Here is a 13,743-nt window from a genome sequence, read left to right on the forward strand (position 1 = left end):
TGTCTCCTAAAGGACTGAACGAGGACTTTCCTCTCAACCACTTTCTATAATTCCATAACTGTAACCATTAAATTATAACTCTTATTTGTTGCCAAAGATGAAGTTACCTGATTATTTAAATTATTCTTTCTATTAATCATGATGGCCATTTGTGTTGTTTCAACTCTTGTGATATGCAAATGTTGAACACTGTGGGAAGAACACTGTTCCTCCCACTGATTTCTAACGTGACCTGTGGGTGTCTATTTAAGTGGGTGAGATACTCTCCAGTTTGACCCGATGAAGACCTTTTTCTGATGTCCCTTTCCAACCCAGCACCTCAACTAAGTGATGTGCGTATTGACCAGTGTTGATTACGTTGACTAAAACTAAGACGAAAACTGTTTGTCAACTACCTTTTTCCAATGACGAAAACTAAATGAAAACTAAGCTATGATGACTAAAACTAAGACTAAATATACTGACAATTTCGTCAACAAATAAAAACTAGACTAAAATGTTAGGAAGGGACTAGTGGACAAGAGATCCAGTATAAGTCATTTTACAATTAGTTGCATGCTGAAAATAGCCGATCTACAAACTAACAACGCGTCGCAACGCGGCATCAAGGCCTGGCCAAATTTTGTTTGACTAAATCAACTGTAGATTTAGTCGACTAAAACTAGACTAACACTAAAACATTCCAGGTGACTAAAATGTGACTAAATGAAAACTATGAGACTATGACTAAAACTAAAATCAAAATTTACTGCCAAAAACAACACTGGTATGCATTCTATTCGTTTTTATACTGATTTTGCAAGCCTTAAGATCCTCAGGCAGAGCGTTTCTACGCCTATAGGAGCCCAGACTGCAAAGGCCTGGTCGCCCCCCGTGGTAACGACCAGGACGATCTAAAGGCTGCAACACGGACGGACTCATGATGGGTCAGCAAGCACGTCTGCAGTATAACTGCTGAGTCTGCCCATTCAGGGCTTTGAAAGGCAACTGTAAAATCAGAAAAATCAATTATGAAACCAACAGATATATGATCGTGTTGGTGTTTCTTATATAAGAACGGGTGGTTGAGAAGAGTCAAGCTGCGCTAATTAATTAGCAGCAGCTGGTTGGAGCTCATTAAAGGGGTCAGTGAGGGTCGCAAGCGGGCAGCGATTAGTTTCATTTGGTTTAATTAATATGCATGCTTTCTTTTAAGCAATTTTCTTAACGATTGCCCATCTCTCGTCCCAGATAGAGAGGCTGATGGAGAGAGGCTGGGACGGCGAACACACTGAAGTGAAACAGACGAAGCAAAGATGCACACAGGTCCTTCTAAACGTTTCTTCGTTAACGATCTAGCTCAGGTCTCAGGGAGTGAACTCTGAACGTAAGTGATCTGCTATTGATCCCGAGGAGCCGTGTCAAACCATCTAACGTCGGGCTCTGTCAGGAGTGATTAAGCTTCGCCCGGCGATCAATGAAAATAAATAGCCAATTAGACGGCTAACGATCTACCGTTAAAAACGTCCCGGCCAGCGCCCTGCGGTGGAACGAACGGCACACCTCTGCTTAGGCGGTTTCATGATGAGCATGTCTTATTGTCCTAACCCATTTTGGGGCAGGAACCCTTTTTGGTGTTTTAAGCATTATGTTATCCTTTAGCTATTTAAAAATAGCAGATCTACGAGCTTGTAGGTCTGTTATTTTTGAAAAATCGTGAAAATGTGGCGCAAATATTTATATATATTCTTTCAGAGCGAACGTTTTTAGCTACAAATCTTTGCTTCTGGGGGGTCCCTGGAACAACATATTTTGAGATTGGTGTCTGGGGCCAATTACAGATAGTTTTTGGGGTCCTTGACATGAAATATTTAGCACCACTGATATAGAAACATAGGTATTTCAGAAAACTGTCGTGATTTATAAGAAATTTTTTAAATTTCGACGTCAGGTCAAAATGTGTTAAGGTCCTTTCAAACGGGGAGCGAACGACGCAGATGTTGCGGCCGCCTGGATCAGTGACAGGTCTGCTCATGAGGGCCGCGTAGCATGAGAAAGAAAAAAAAAGGTCACCCCAATCCAGGTCTAGTCGACCGCGGCCGTGTGCGCGAAACGAGCACACGTGCGACAATTTCACGTGACCGCACGGGTGAAAATACCTGTGCAAATTGAAACGCACATTGAAAACGAATTACTACAGTAAGCGTGTCAGCTCCCTGTCTGAAAAGGCCTTTAGAAGGATAGAAGATAGAAAAAGAAAATAGGAAAGAAGATAGGAAAAAACGAAAAAACACTAATGGTGGATGTATTTATGTCTGTAAGCAAAGTCACCTTGGGTTCTAATAACCAAAGGATACATCTGACTACTATGAATAAAACGCTAAGTGTGAAAGTAGAAGTGGCATTAGTTTAGAAACTAGACGGTGTGTGACCTCAAGTCTTCAGCTTAATGATTCCGTGTGCAGTTTGTCAATGAAGTTGCACACATCACACTGTGGAGCTGAGTGGTGAAGGTGCACCCTACAAACACCCCCAGACATCACACTGTGGAGCTGAGTGGTGAAGGTGCACCCTACAAACACCCCCAGACATCACACTGTGGAGCTGAGTGGTGAAGGTGCACCCTACAAACGCCCCCACACATCACACTGTGGAGCTGAGTGGTGAAGGTGCACCCTACAAACACCCCCACACATCACACTGTGGAGCTGAGTGGTGAAGGTGCACCCTACAAACACCCCCACACATCACACTGTGGAGCTGAGTGGTGAAGGTGCACCCTACAAACGCCCCCACACATCACACTGTGGAGCTGAGTGGTGAAGGTGCACCCTACAAACGCCCCCACACATCACACTGTGGAGCTGAGTGGTGAAGGTGCACCCTACAAACACCCCCACACATCACACTGTGGAGCTGAGTGGTGAAGGTGCACCCTACAAACGCCCCCGGCACTTTTATTTATGCTTTATTTTATTTATCACATTTATCCTCCGTCGACACACACACACACGCACACGCACACGCGCACGCACACACACACACACACACACACACACACACACACACACACACACACACACACACACACACACACACACACACACCCTGTTTTAGATGGCTTGGCCTAATATAGCCATTGCCCCACTTATACTGGACGTGTCCATCAGTTAAAACCCATTTAGACCCGAGTACGCATCTGTGTCACCTTAACCACTATAACTATTATTTTAAACTTTAGCTTTTGAAAAATAGCAGCCCTACAAGGTCATAGCGTGGCACAGAGTGCTGCGCTATGAGCTTGTAGATCTGCTATTTTTTTTAAATCTTGCAAATCTTTGAATATATATTTCACAGCATACATCTCTGGAATAACTTCAAATGAGGGTCGGTACATAATTTTGGGGTTCCTTGACATAAAAATAGTTTGAGAACTAACCGATACATAGGGTTTTTCAGAAAACTGTCATGATTTAGAACAGGGGTTCTCAACGTTTTTGGCTGGGGACCCCCGGAAATGCTTTGGCCATGTCTCGTGACCCCCGCCCTGCCGCCCTTCCCCACCCCCAATACAAACTGACTGCAAAAATAACCTTAATAATTGAGAAAATATATCATAAATGAATACAAAAAAACAGGAACGTTTATGCAAGCACTATGTGAACTCTTCATTTCCATTTCCCAGCCATTCAGTTGCAAAAAAAAATAACAATAATCTTTTTTTTTATATAATTTGGGGACCCCCCAAAATAATGTGGTGACCCCCCGAGGGGTCGCAACCCATGGGTTGAGAACCCCTAATTTAGAAGACATTTTGTAGAATCTGGTCTCCCGGTCTAAAATGAGTCACTCTCTCTCACCTTCTCCAGTTGTCCCGACACCGGCACCAGTTTGGGAGGCGGCCCTCCGATGGTCCCGTCGAGCACTCTGTGGTCCCGCTGCTCCTCGGAGTCGCTGCAGGGGCTTCGGGCGGCCAGCGCCTCCACCACGTTCTTGTCATTCCAGTCCCCTCCCAGGACCGCCGCCTCCTCGTCACACGCGTTCCTATAGTTCCCATTGGTTGTTCCTCCTCCTCCTCCGGCGCCGCCCCCCGCCCCGGCCGGGTTCCCTGCGGGCCGCGGTGGGTGGTGCTTCTTGTTGGGCAGCGGTGGCGGCTGGACTGCTGGGGCCTGGCAGTGCACACATAACATGACATTAGTGATTTCATCGTGTTTTTATTTTGATTTGATTTTCTTTTCCTCTAAAACTACCTCCCCCTGGCTGGCCCCCAGCGCCCACAGCATCCCCAGCGGGAATGGAACCCAGGACCTTCTAGCTGTGAGGCAACAGCACTACCGACTGTGCCACCGTGCCCCCCCCACAGGGCCTACATACGTGTGACAGAGTATATATACCTGTGTCTGCTGTATGTGGTGGCTGACGACCAGCAGCTGTTCCAGGGAGCTGCCGCTGCGGAGCGTCTTGTCCTGCAGGCGGAAGCAGCCGGTGGTGGAAGACGAGGAGGAGGACGATGGCGCCACGGAGCGCCGGGGCTTGTTGGCGCCGTGCTCGCTGGCGGCGGCGCGGCAGTGCCTCTCCTGGTACGAGCGGCCCGATATCAGGCTGCTGACGGAGCCCATGCTGGCGGGTGCGGGCCCACAGGGGCCGGAGCAAGGGTGAGCCAAGTGGGACGACGAGAGAGGGTGGCACGGCTGCGCGTCGAGACCCGAACCGGGGCGGTCAGTCACGGACACGGGTAGGGCCTGAACCAAAGCCATGGCCCCCTGATGGCGTCACTGCACACGGCACACACCCTGAGAGAGAGAGAGAGAGAGAGAGAGAGAGAGAGATGGGGAGAGACAGAGAGAGAGAGATGGGGAGAGACAGAGAGAGAGAGAACGAGAGCACACACAAATTATAAATACTTGTAGATTGACTTTTCCGTGTGTGACACACTTAACTCAGTATCAATCAGGTAAAAGTATAACGTAATTATGTTGGAGAGTTGCATGCGAGCTTCAATCCATCTCAAACGATGCAAAATATCAAGTTGTGATATTTTGTGTGATGCCATACATCTGATCACATGACCTGCAAGTAAGCAGCCATAAAGAGTTGTGACAGATAAGCAAACAGTCGATTTAGTCACCTTACTGCCTAATATTGTCATGACTTATGACCTCATCTGCTTCACCCAGTGTGAAACAACCATCTACGTAAGCATATTGATATCCATGATACGAGATCATTTCTGTCTTGTCCTTGTATACATTCCTTCCTCTGTTAATAAACTAGAATGTGTCGTGCAACTAACTTTAGTAGAGACTTGGAGTAGAACCGCTGCTCCTTCGCCTGGAAAGGAGCCAGCTTATGTGGTTCGGGCATCTGGTTAGGATGCCTCTCGGGCGCCTCCCTAGGGAGGTCACCGATGCACGTCCCACTGGGAGGAGACCCCGGGGAAGACCAAGGCGCAGTTGGAGGAAACACATCGACTCACTGGCCTTGGAACGTCTCGGAATCCCCCAGGAGGAAGTCACTAATGTTGCTCTGGAGAGGGAAGTCTGGAACACTCTGGTGGAGCTGTTGCCCCCGCGACCCGACTACGGATAAGCGGTTGAAGATGGATGGATGGAACTAACTTTAGGTGCAAGACCGCCTGCTGTTGTCATGTTCTCCGCTGCGTGCGTCTCAACGGAATCCTCTACCGCGACCTCTCTGAACTCACCCCCACCCGCTTCCTCAGGTCAAGCACTACCAACCAACTGGAACCCCCAGCCCCCCCCCCCCCCCCCCCCCCCCCCAAGTCAAACAAGCAAACCTGGGGGTGACAGGGCCTCCGCAGTGGCCACGCCCCCTCACTGTGGAACTCTATTATGTAGATATTTTGTTTGATGTCTCTTTTTTCTCTCCTTGCCTCTTTTCTTTTCTCACTCTGAAAATAACTAAAATGATAGAGCTTACGTAAAATAAAAAATAAAATAAAAAACCCACACATTGCACCCACTTCTTTACACCTGTAGACCTGATGTGACAAGAAAGCAGATTCTGACTCAGTGATGTAAATTGGTTTTCAATGTAATGGGTCCCCCTAATCCCCCCCCACCCCCCCTCCGATGGAGAGGCCTCACTTAGCCAAAATTAGGCCCTTATTTAGTGGAAGAGGATTAAGTGTTCCATTTTGCAGCCTGTACTATCAGTTTGTGAGCAGAGACAGATATGTTCGGCCTGTCGTGCCAAGTGCAAATCCGTCTGGGCAAGTGGAATCGAGCACGGTTTATACTTTCGTCGCACGACGGTGCCGCGCGCCGAAAACGGCTGATCTACAAGCTCACAATATAGTGCGGATGCGACGTGTTGTGAGCTTGTAGGTCAGCTGTTTTCGACACGCAACACAGCCGTGCGACAAAGTATAAATCGTGATTAATCCAACCCGACAATGACTGCAAACATTCAGCCAGAGCCAACAGTCACAATACACGCACGCACGCACGCACGCACACACACACTTAAATGAACATCAACAGCTCACAATAATATATACAACATTTGCCTGCATCAACGCACATCCACACAGACACAAGTTACACAATATACAAACACACAATACTTGAATTAAATAAAATATTTGGTGATGAGATGGAGCTTGTTAGAAATTAATGTGTAGCGGGACAAGATAATACTTGCTTATCTCCTTACATGCTAATTTTCGTTTGATGTGTATTCAAATATAATAAGTAAGTAGGGCAGAGTGGCTTATTATCGGTGTCAACTGAGAACGAGGTATTTCATGTTCTAGACCCCTGGGAGATGGATTGCTGAGGTGGAGCGCAACACCTACCATCAGCTCCCACTACTTACAACACCTACCATCAGCTCCCAGTACTTACAAAACCTACCATCAGCTCCCAGTACTTACACCTACTATCAGCTCCCACTACTTACAACACCTACCATCAGCTCCCACTACTTACAACACCTACTATCAGCTCCCTCCCAGTACTTACAACACCTACCAGCTCCCAGTACTTAAAACAACACCTACCATCAGCTCCCATGTGTGCCTGGGTCTGACCATTACCAAAGCCAAAATAAATCATGGTTCACGACCTCATTGCACTCTTCATGCAGACCCCCCCCCCTCCCTCTCCCCCCTCCACCCAGCCTGGGATAATAGAATTAAGGACCCCCGACCCTCTATAGATTGTTGTCCGTGACCCCGTGAGCCCTAAACCCCATGACCCTATAGGAGTGGAGCGGAGGGGGGTGTAAGTCCGTCCGTCAGCCCGGTGGTCACCCCTGTGACCTCCAAAGGTCATCATGCTCTGGCAACAAACCTCCAAGACCTCTGATGTGGTCCAACACAGCTAGTACTGCGAGTACTGTATACTTGAGTACATTCTCTGAGGTACTTTTACTTTACTTGAGTTTTATCGTTGTTTTTTGAGGGGTGCTAGCCCCTCCTATATTCAGCTATTAGTGTAGATTTTCATCTTACACAAACATCAAATTCCCATTGACAATGAATGGAGAATTTACGTCATGTGGACGAGAAAATCGGCTATTTTTGTCCTTCACATTTTTGTCCCATTGACAATGGATGGATGATGTAAGAGCGCCCCTCACTTCACACGGGTGTGATTCTTTATATATACTTTATACTTCTACCACACACTAAATCTCAGAGGCAAATAATGTACTTTATGTATTTACTCCAATACATTTATTTGGCAACTTTAGTTAGTTACTCTGAGGATTTGACACTATATTAAAATATTACACTTTATGTCCAATATTATACTTTGGCTAATCGAAAATAGCCAATCAACAAGCTCACAAATGTTGTCAGAAATGTAGCAGACCCACTTTTACTTGTAATTATGCAAGTATGTTTTGACGCCGATACTTTTGCACTTAATTCTCGATACACATGCCATAGACTTGTAACAGAGTATTTGTATATTGCGGTATTGCTACTTTAACTTAAGTAAAAAACAGAAAGAAAGAACACGGCTTCTTCCAGATTACTGCCCAACAGTCATTTCTTAAAGTTATTGAACTTTTCAGACCTCCGCCTCCTTTCTCCTCCTCGCTCGCATTCCTCAGACCAAGTGAAAAACACTCCTCCCCCACACACACACACACACACACACACACACACACACACACACACACACACACACACACACACACACACACACACACACACACACACACACACACACACACACACACACACACACACACACACACACACACACACACACACACACACACGCACGCACACGCACGCACACCTCATCACACTCCCTCCTCATCCTCCCTCTGCCAGTGGTGGAAGAACAGTGGGAGTAAAAGGCGCTCATGTCATCGTGTCTAAAAATAAAACGTGTCTCCAGTGTTTGAATGGGTGTGATGATGAAGCCTCCATGATGGTAGGTGTTGTTGTAAGTACTGGGAGCTGATGGTAGGTGTTGTTTGTAAGTACTGGGAGCTGATGGTAGGTGTTGTTTGTAAGTACTGGGAGCTGATATGTGTTGTAAGTACTGGGGGCTGATGGTAGGTGTTGTTTGTAAGTACTGGGAGCTGATATGTGTTGTAAGTACTGGGGGCTGGTGGTAGGTGTTGTTTGTAAGTACTGGGAGCTGATATGTTTTGTAAGTACTGGGGGCTGGTGGTAGGTGTTGTTCTAAGTACTGGGAGCTGATGGTAGGTGTTGTTCTAAGTACTGGTGGCTGATGGTAGGTGTTGTTGTAAGTACTGGGGGCTGATGGTAGGTGTTGTTGTAAGTACTGGGAGCTGATGGTAGGTGTTGTTGTAAGTACAGGGGGCTGATGGTAGGTGTTGTTGTAAGTACTGGGGGCTGATGGTAGGTGTTGTTGTAAGTACTGGGGGCTGATGGTAGGTGTTGTTGTAAGTACAGGGGGCTGATGGTAGGTGTTGTTGTAAGTACTGGGGGCTGATGGTAGGTGTTGTTGTAAGTACAGGGGGCTGATGGTAGGTGTTGTTGTAAGTACTGGGGGCTGATGGTAGGTGTTGTTGTAAGTACTGGGGGCTGATGGTAGGTGTTGTTGTAAGTACTGGTGGCTGATGGTAGGTGTTGTTGTAAGTACTGGGGGCTGATGGTAGGTGTTGTTGTAAGTACTGGGGGCTGATGGTAGGTGTCGTTTGAATGGGTGTGATAATGAAGGCCCAGTGAGGCTGTTTGCTTCAGCCAGCAGATATTTGATCAGACATAATATGCTCACAAACCCGTTTGGCCTCCACTCAGTCACTTTGTCAGCCAGCTATCAGCCAAACAAAAACATACAACACAGTTTTCCCAAACGGTGTTTCTGGTAGTGCATACTTAGTTTAGACTAGTCATTGGTTAGACATGGGTTAAGGTTAGGTTTAGGTGTGCTGCCCCGTGGGAGGTTAGGTTTAGGGTGAGGGTTTGAGATAGGTTAAGGACTAATGACTGGTCTAACCAATGACTAGTAACTAAGTACTGCACCCCACACCCCCACACTAAGCCGGCTGGCTTTGGTTCTACACTTCAAATATACCAACTGTGTGTTGTGGTGGAGATGCTGATACAATACTACGCTACACTCCTGAGCCTTTCACATGTTCCACCATCACTGGTGTGGACACAGTACTCAACCAAAGTAAATCAAAGTAAAGACACTCCTCGTCAGATCTGCTATTTTCACTTTACTTGCCAGTATACGTATAAAATAACACATGGTTGATTTCTACAGTATGTTGATAAAACTTGTATTTGAATATACAGTATAATGTGTATTTTATCATATTTTAAGAATGCTTCTTGATTATTTGATTCATCAAAAAAGTAATCTAGCGGATTATCGCTAATAGAAAATAATGGATGGTTGCACCCCTCTCTCCACACAGCGCCCATGAGCGGCCCGGCTGGATGAGTGAAAGTGGGGCTGACAGAAGAAAGATCTCCTCTAAACAGATCCAGATCTATGGGGTCAGTGACGGCTGCTGCTGGGGGAATTAATCCTGTTATCACCAGTCTGTTAATAATGCCGCCGTTGCCCAGGAGAGGAAGCCCCATTTATTCCGTGGCGACGGATCAGGCCTCTCGCAAATCCACCACGGAGCCTCCGAGGAGTTCCGGGCGCTCGGCGGAGGATCAGGGCGCAGAGAGAAAGGAGAGAGAGGGATCAGGATGCAGAGAGAAAGGAGAGGGTGTTAAAGGAACCGGGGTGGGACGCTCAGGAGACAAAGAGGACAGAGAGAGGGGTGGATGGATTGGGGGATACCAGGTATTCCAATCAAGGACTCAGTGGAGTCCTCTGAAAAGCCAGCCACACAATTCTTTTTGGACACTGGAGTCTCCGGACTTTAGCCACTTACAGCGTCATGGTGTCCCCATTTTGAACACAAAGCTTGTTTTGATTAGAATCGGAATCTGGGATTAGAATCCGAATAAAGTGTCTCCCCTATCGTTGAAGTCAACGAGGGGGAACCTTTTCACTGACGGACGGACCACTTCCGGTTAATCTCCTAGACACAGAGACGCTGATAGACAGTAGTATAGAGTATAGTTTATCTCCTAGACCAGGGGTTCTCAACCCGTGGGTTGCGCCCTCTCGGGGGGGGTCGCCAAATTATTTTGGGGGGTACGCAAAATTAAGAGTTTATAGTACACATAGTACATGCATAAACTTTCCTTAATGATTATATCTGGTTTCAGTATTCATTTATGATATAATTTCTCTATTAGAGAAAGTTTGTATTGGGGGTGGGGAGTGGGGGCTGGGCGGGGGTCGCGAGACATGGCCAAAGCATTTCCGGGGGGTCCCCACTGCCAAAAACGTTGAGAACCCCTGTCCTAGACACAGAGATGCTGATAAGACAGTAGTATAGCGCAATCTCAAACTGAATCAATATAAAACATTCAAGGACGTCCTTGTGTGTGTAATGGCAGCTTTTGATATTACTATTAGTAAGTAAACATCATCAGGAAGAAGCAGGACTCAACCATCAGGATTCGAACTCCATTATTTTATTGTATATGTCATCACACCAGAGAGAGACTAGTGTCTCCCTCCAGAGCTTCCCCCAGCACTCCCCACACACATGTCCCACACATATTTTATACTTTCAGCAGTGTACAGAGTTTCAGGAGTAACAAGAGATGGTCATTCCTTAAATGGACTCTATTCTATAGTTAACTCACAGTTTGAAATAGGTTTACATGAGTCAGCAGTCTCTAATGAGTTGGTCAGTGAAGAACAGGTGGTAATTAGAGTGTTAACTATCATCTACTAGTCGGCTACATTAAATTAATCAATACCATAGGGTTTATATGCATTTTCGCCACTACATTCCATCCTATTTCTCGTTGTAACTGAAAACCTCAGTTACATGTACACCAGAAAATACATATAATAACATTAGAATCATAATTCACTGGGATACAATCATGAACAAACATTCAACTATATTGTTAGGTACATGTGTGATGACAGTGACAAAAAGCATTGCGCATATGCTATCAGTCACCCAGTCCCACACGGTGTAGTCAACAATAATTATTTGGTTAAATAGACAACATTTACAGTATAATTTCACCTCCAACATATCTAAAACTCACTGGACATTTTGGCATATTTTTGATAATGCTATGCTTTCTGTTAAACAATGACCATATTGGTCTGAATATAAGACTACGTTTTTGTTTGTTTTTCAATGGAACTATCTTGGCCCTGTGACTGTTTTAGACTCATACTGGTCTTGACATAAAAGTCCTGATTTGAGAATTCCTCACAGCAAATAAAACATAAAACATTAAAAACTGTAAATAGAATTAAACATAATTAAATAATTAACATGACTTCAAATATTTCAATGTTCCAATAAACTTTAAACACTCAAAAATGAAATAGAATGAAATAGAATTAGAATGATTAAAATGATTAAAATGAAATAGAATTAAATTGAATTAGAATGATAAAAATGAATTACACTCAAAAATGAAATAGAATTAAATATAATTAGAATGATAAAAATGATAAAAATGAATTACACTCAAAAATGAAATAGAATTAAATATAATTAGAATGATTAAAATGAAATAGAATTAAATATAATTAGAATGATTAAAATGAAATAGAATTAAATAGAATTAGAATGATCAAAATGAAATAGAATTAGAATGATTAAAATGAAAATAGAATTAAATAGAATTAGAATGATTAAAATTAAATAGAATTAAATTGAATTAGAATGATAAAAATGAAATAGAATGAAATAGAATTAGAATGATAAAAATGAAATAGAATTAAAATGATAAAAATGAAATAGAATTAAATAGAATTAGAATGATAAAAATGAAATAGAATTAAATAGAATTAGAATGATTAAAATGAAATAGAATTAAATAGAATTAGAATGATTAAAATGAAATAGAATTAAATAGAATTAAATAGAATTAGAATGATTAAAATGAAATAGAATTAAATAGAATTAGAATGATTAAAATGAAATAGAATTAAATTGAATTAGAATGATAAAAATGATAAAAATGAATTAAAATATATATACATGTTCCAATATCACTCTGGCTGTTTGTTTTCACACCCAGATAAAATAAATTAAAGTAGAATACCAATGGACAGCTTGTATAATACCAGTGAACTGTTCCTAGGCTAATTCCTATACTATTTTTAATTTGTTCCCCAACATTCTCTCTCTCACAGACACACACAAATACCCTTGCACCTCTGACCCCCCTTCCCCCTGCCAGCTGAGCAAGGGAGAGAGGCTGATCCCTGTACCTGTGTAATTAATAAAATAAGAATCTAATATTCCCAATAAATATCCCCTTCTCCCCCCCTTAGTTTGTGAGTAACTTTCACAGAATAATGGTTGGATGAATAGCCCTGCAGAAACCATCATCAAACCCATTTAGAAAGCCGCACACAAACTAAGAGCTAAAACATGTACAGTATACTCAAGGTGAGGTTTAATCCCTATTAATACTATCTCCATCAGTTCAACATTTTCTGCAATATATTACTCGATAACCTAAAGCCTACGGGTTACTTTAACTTTATTTTTTATATATCATCACGTGGAATTTGCTTTCGCATTTCGTTACATGGAAATAAAAATAAGTACTTGCCACATGGCATTTTTTCCTCACGTGGTGCGTTTAGAACCGAGACTTACTTAACATCTATACCTAGTAATAGCAGAATAATGGACAGGAGACAAAGTAATATTGGACATCCAACCTTGTGGAAAAGCCATCATAAATGTTTTGGTATTTGGTAATGTTCAGTATTTTGGTCTGTCTTACCCACACACACAAGCACACACAGGCGACCTCTGTGAACCCTGCCACCCCAGACAGATGAGTCAATTTGTTTATCTATTTAGTGCATGTGTGTGGATATACAGGTTCCAATAACAACTTACTCACATTTTCTGACGTTATTCTCCTAATTTAGGCCTATTTTAACTAACAATTAAAAAACATTTGTATTATTAATTAGAATATAATTTTTGGATTGGATTTCACTGTGATATTTAAGGAAGTTATCTCAAATACTCATATGATCACTATTAACCTATATATTTCTTTTTAAATGACAATGAATAGAACGTATAAAGAAAATCAAACCGTTTAGGACATAAGGACATGAACCTTCATGGATCCCACTCTGCATGTCATGGATTGGTGCATGTTGTATTAACACTGTCACCTGGTCCATATTGCTATGGGGCCCATGGAGCCTGATGTGGGGCCATGCAGTAGATGTGGTCCAC

At 43.5% G+C, this 13,743-nt stretch overlaps 1 protein-coding gene across 2 annotated transcripts in view; it reads right to left on the reverse strand.

Annotated features, from left to right (window-relative positions):
* Positions 1–13,743, reverse strand: part of LOC306930530 (leucine zipper putative tumor suppressor 2 homolog) — a 96,004-nt gene that overhangs the window by 13,461 nt on the left and 68,800 nt on the right. For both annotated transcript variants that reach the window (XM_079511545.1, XM_079511544.1), the window contains 2 exons: positions 4,374–4,772; positions 3,840–4,148 (listed from right to left, as the gene is read on the reverse strand). In XM_079511545.1, the coding sequence (XP_079367671.1) occupies positions 3,840–4,148; positions 4,374–4,736 (672 nt within the window). In that variant the 5' untranslated portion in view covers positions 4,737–4,772. The remainder of the gene's footprint in view (positions 1–3,839; positions 4,149–4,373; positions 4,773–13,743) is intronic.

Source organism: Electrona antarctica (assembly GCF_951216825.1).
Source record: "Electrona antarctica genome assembly, chromosome: 10".
NCBI lineage: Eukaryota > Metazoa > Chordata > Actinopteri > Myctophiformes > Myctophidae > Electrona > Electrona antarctica.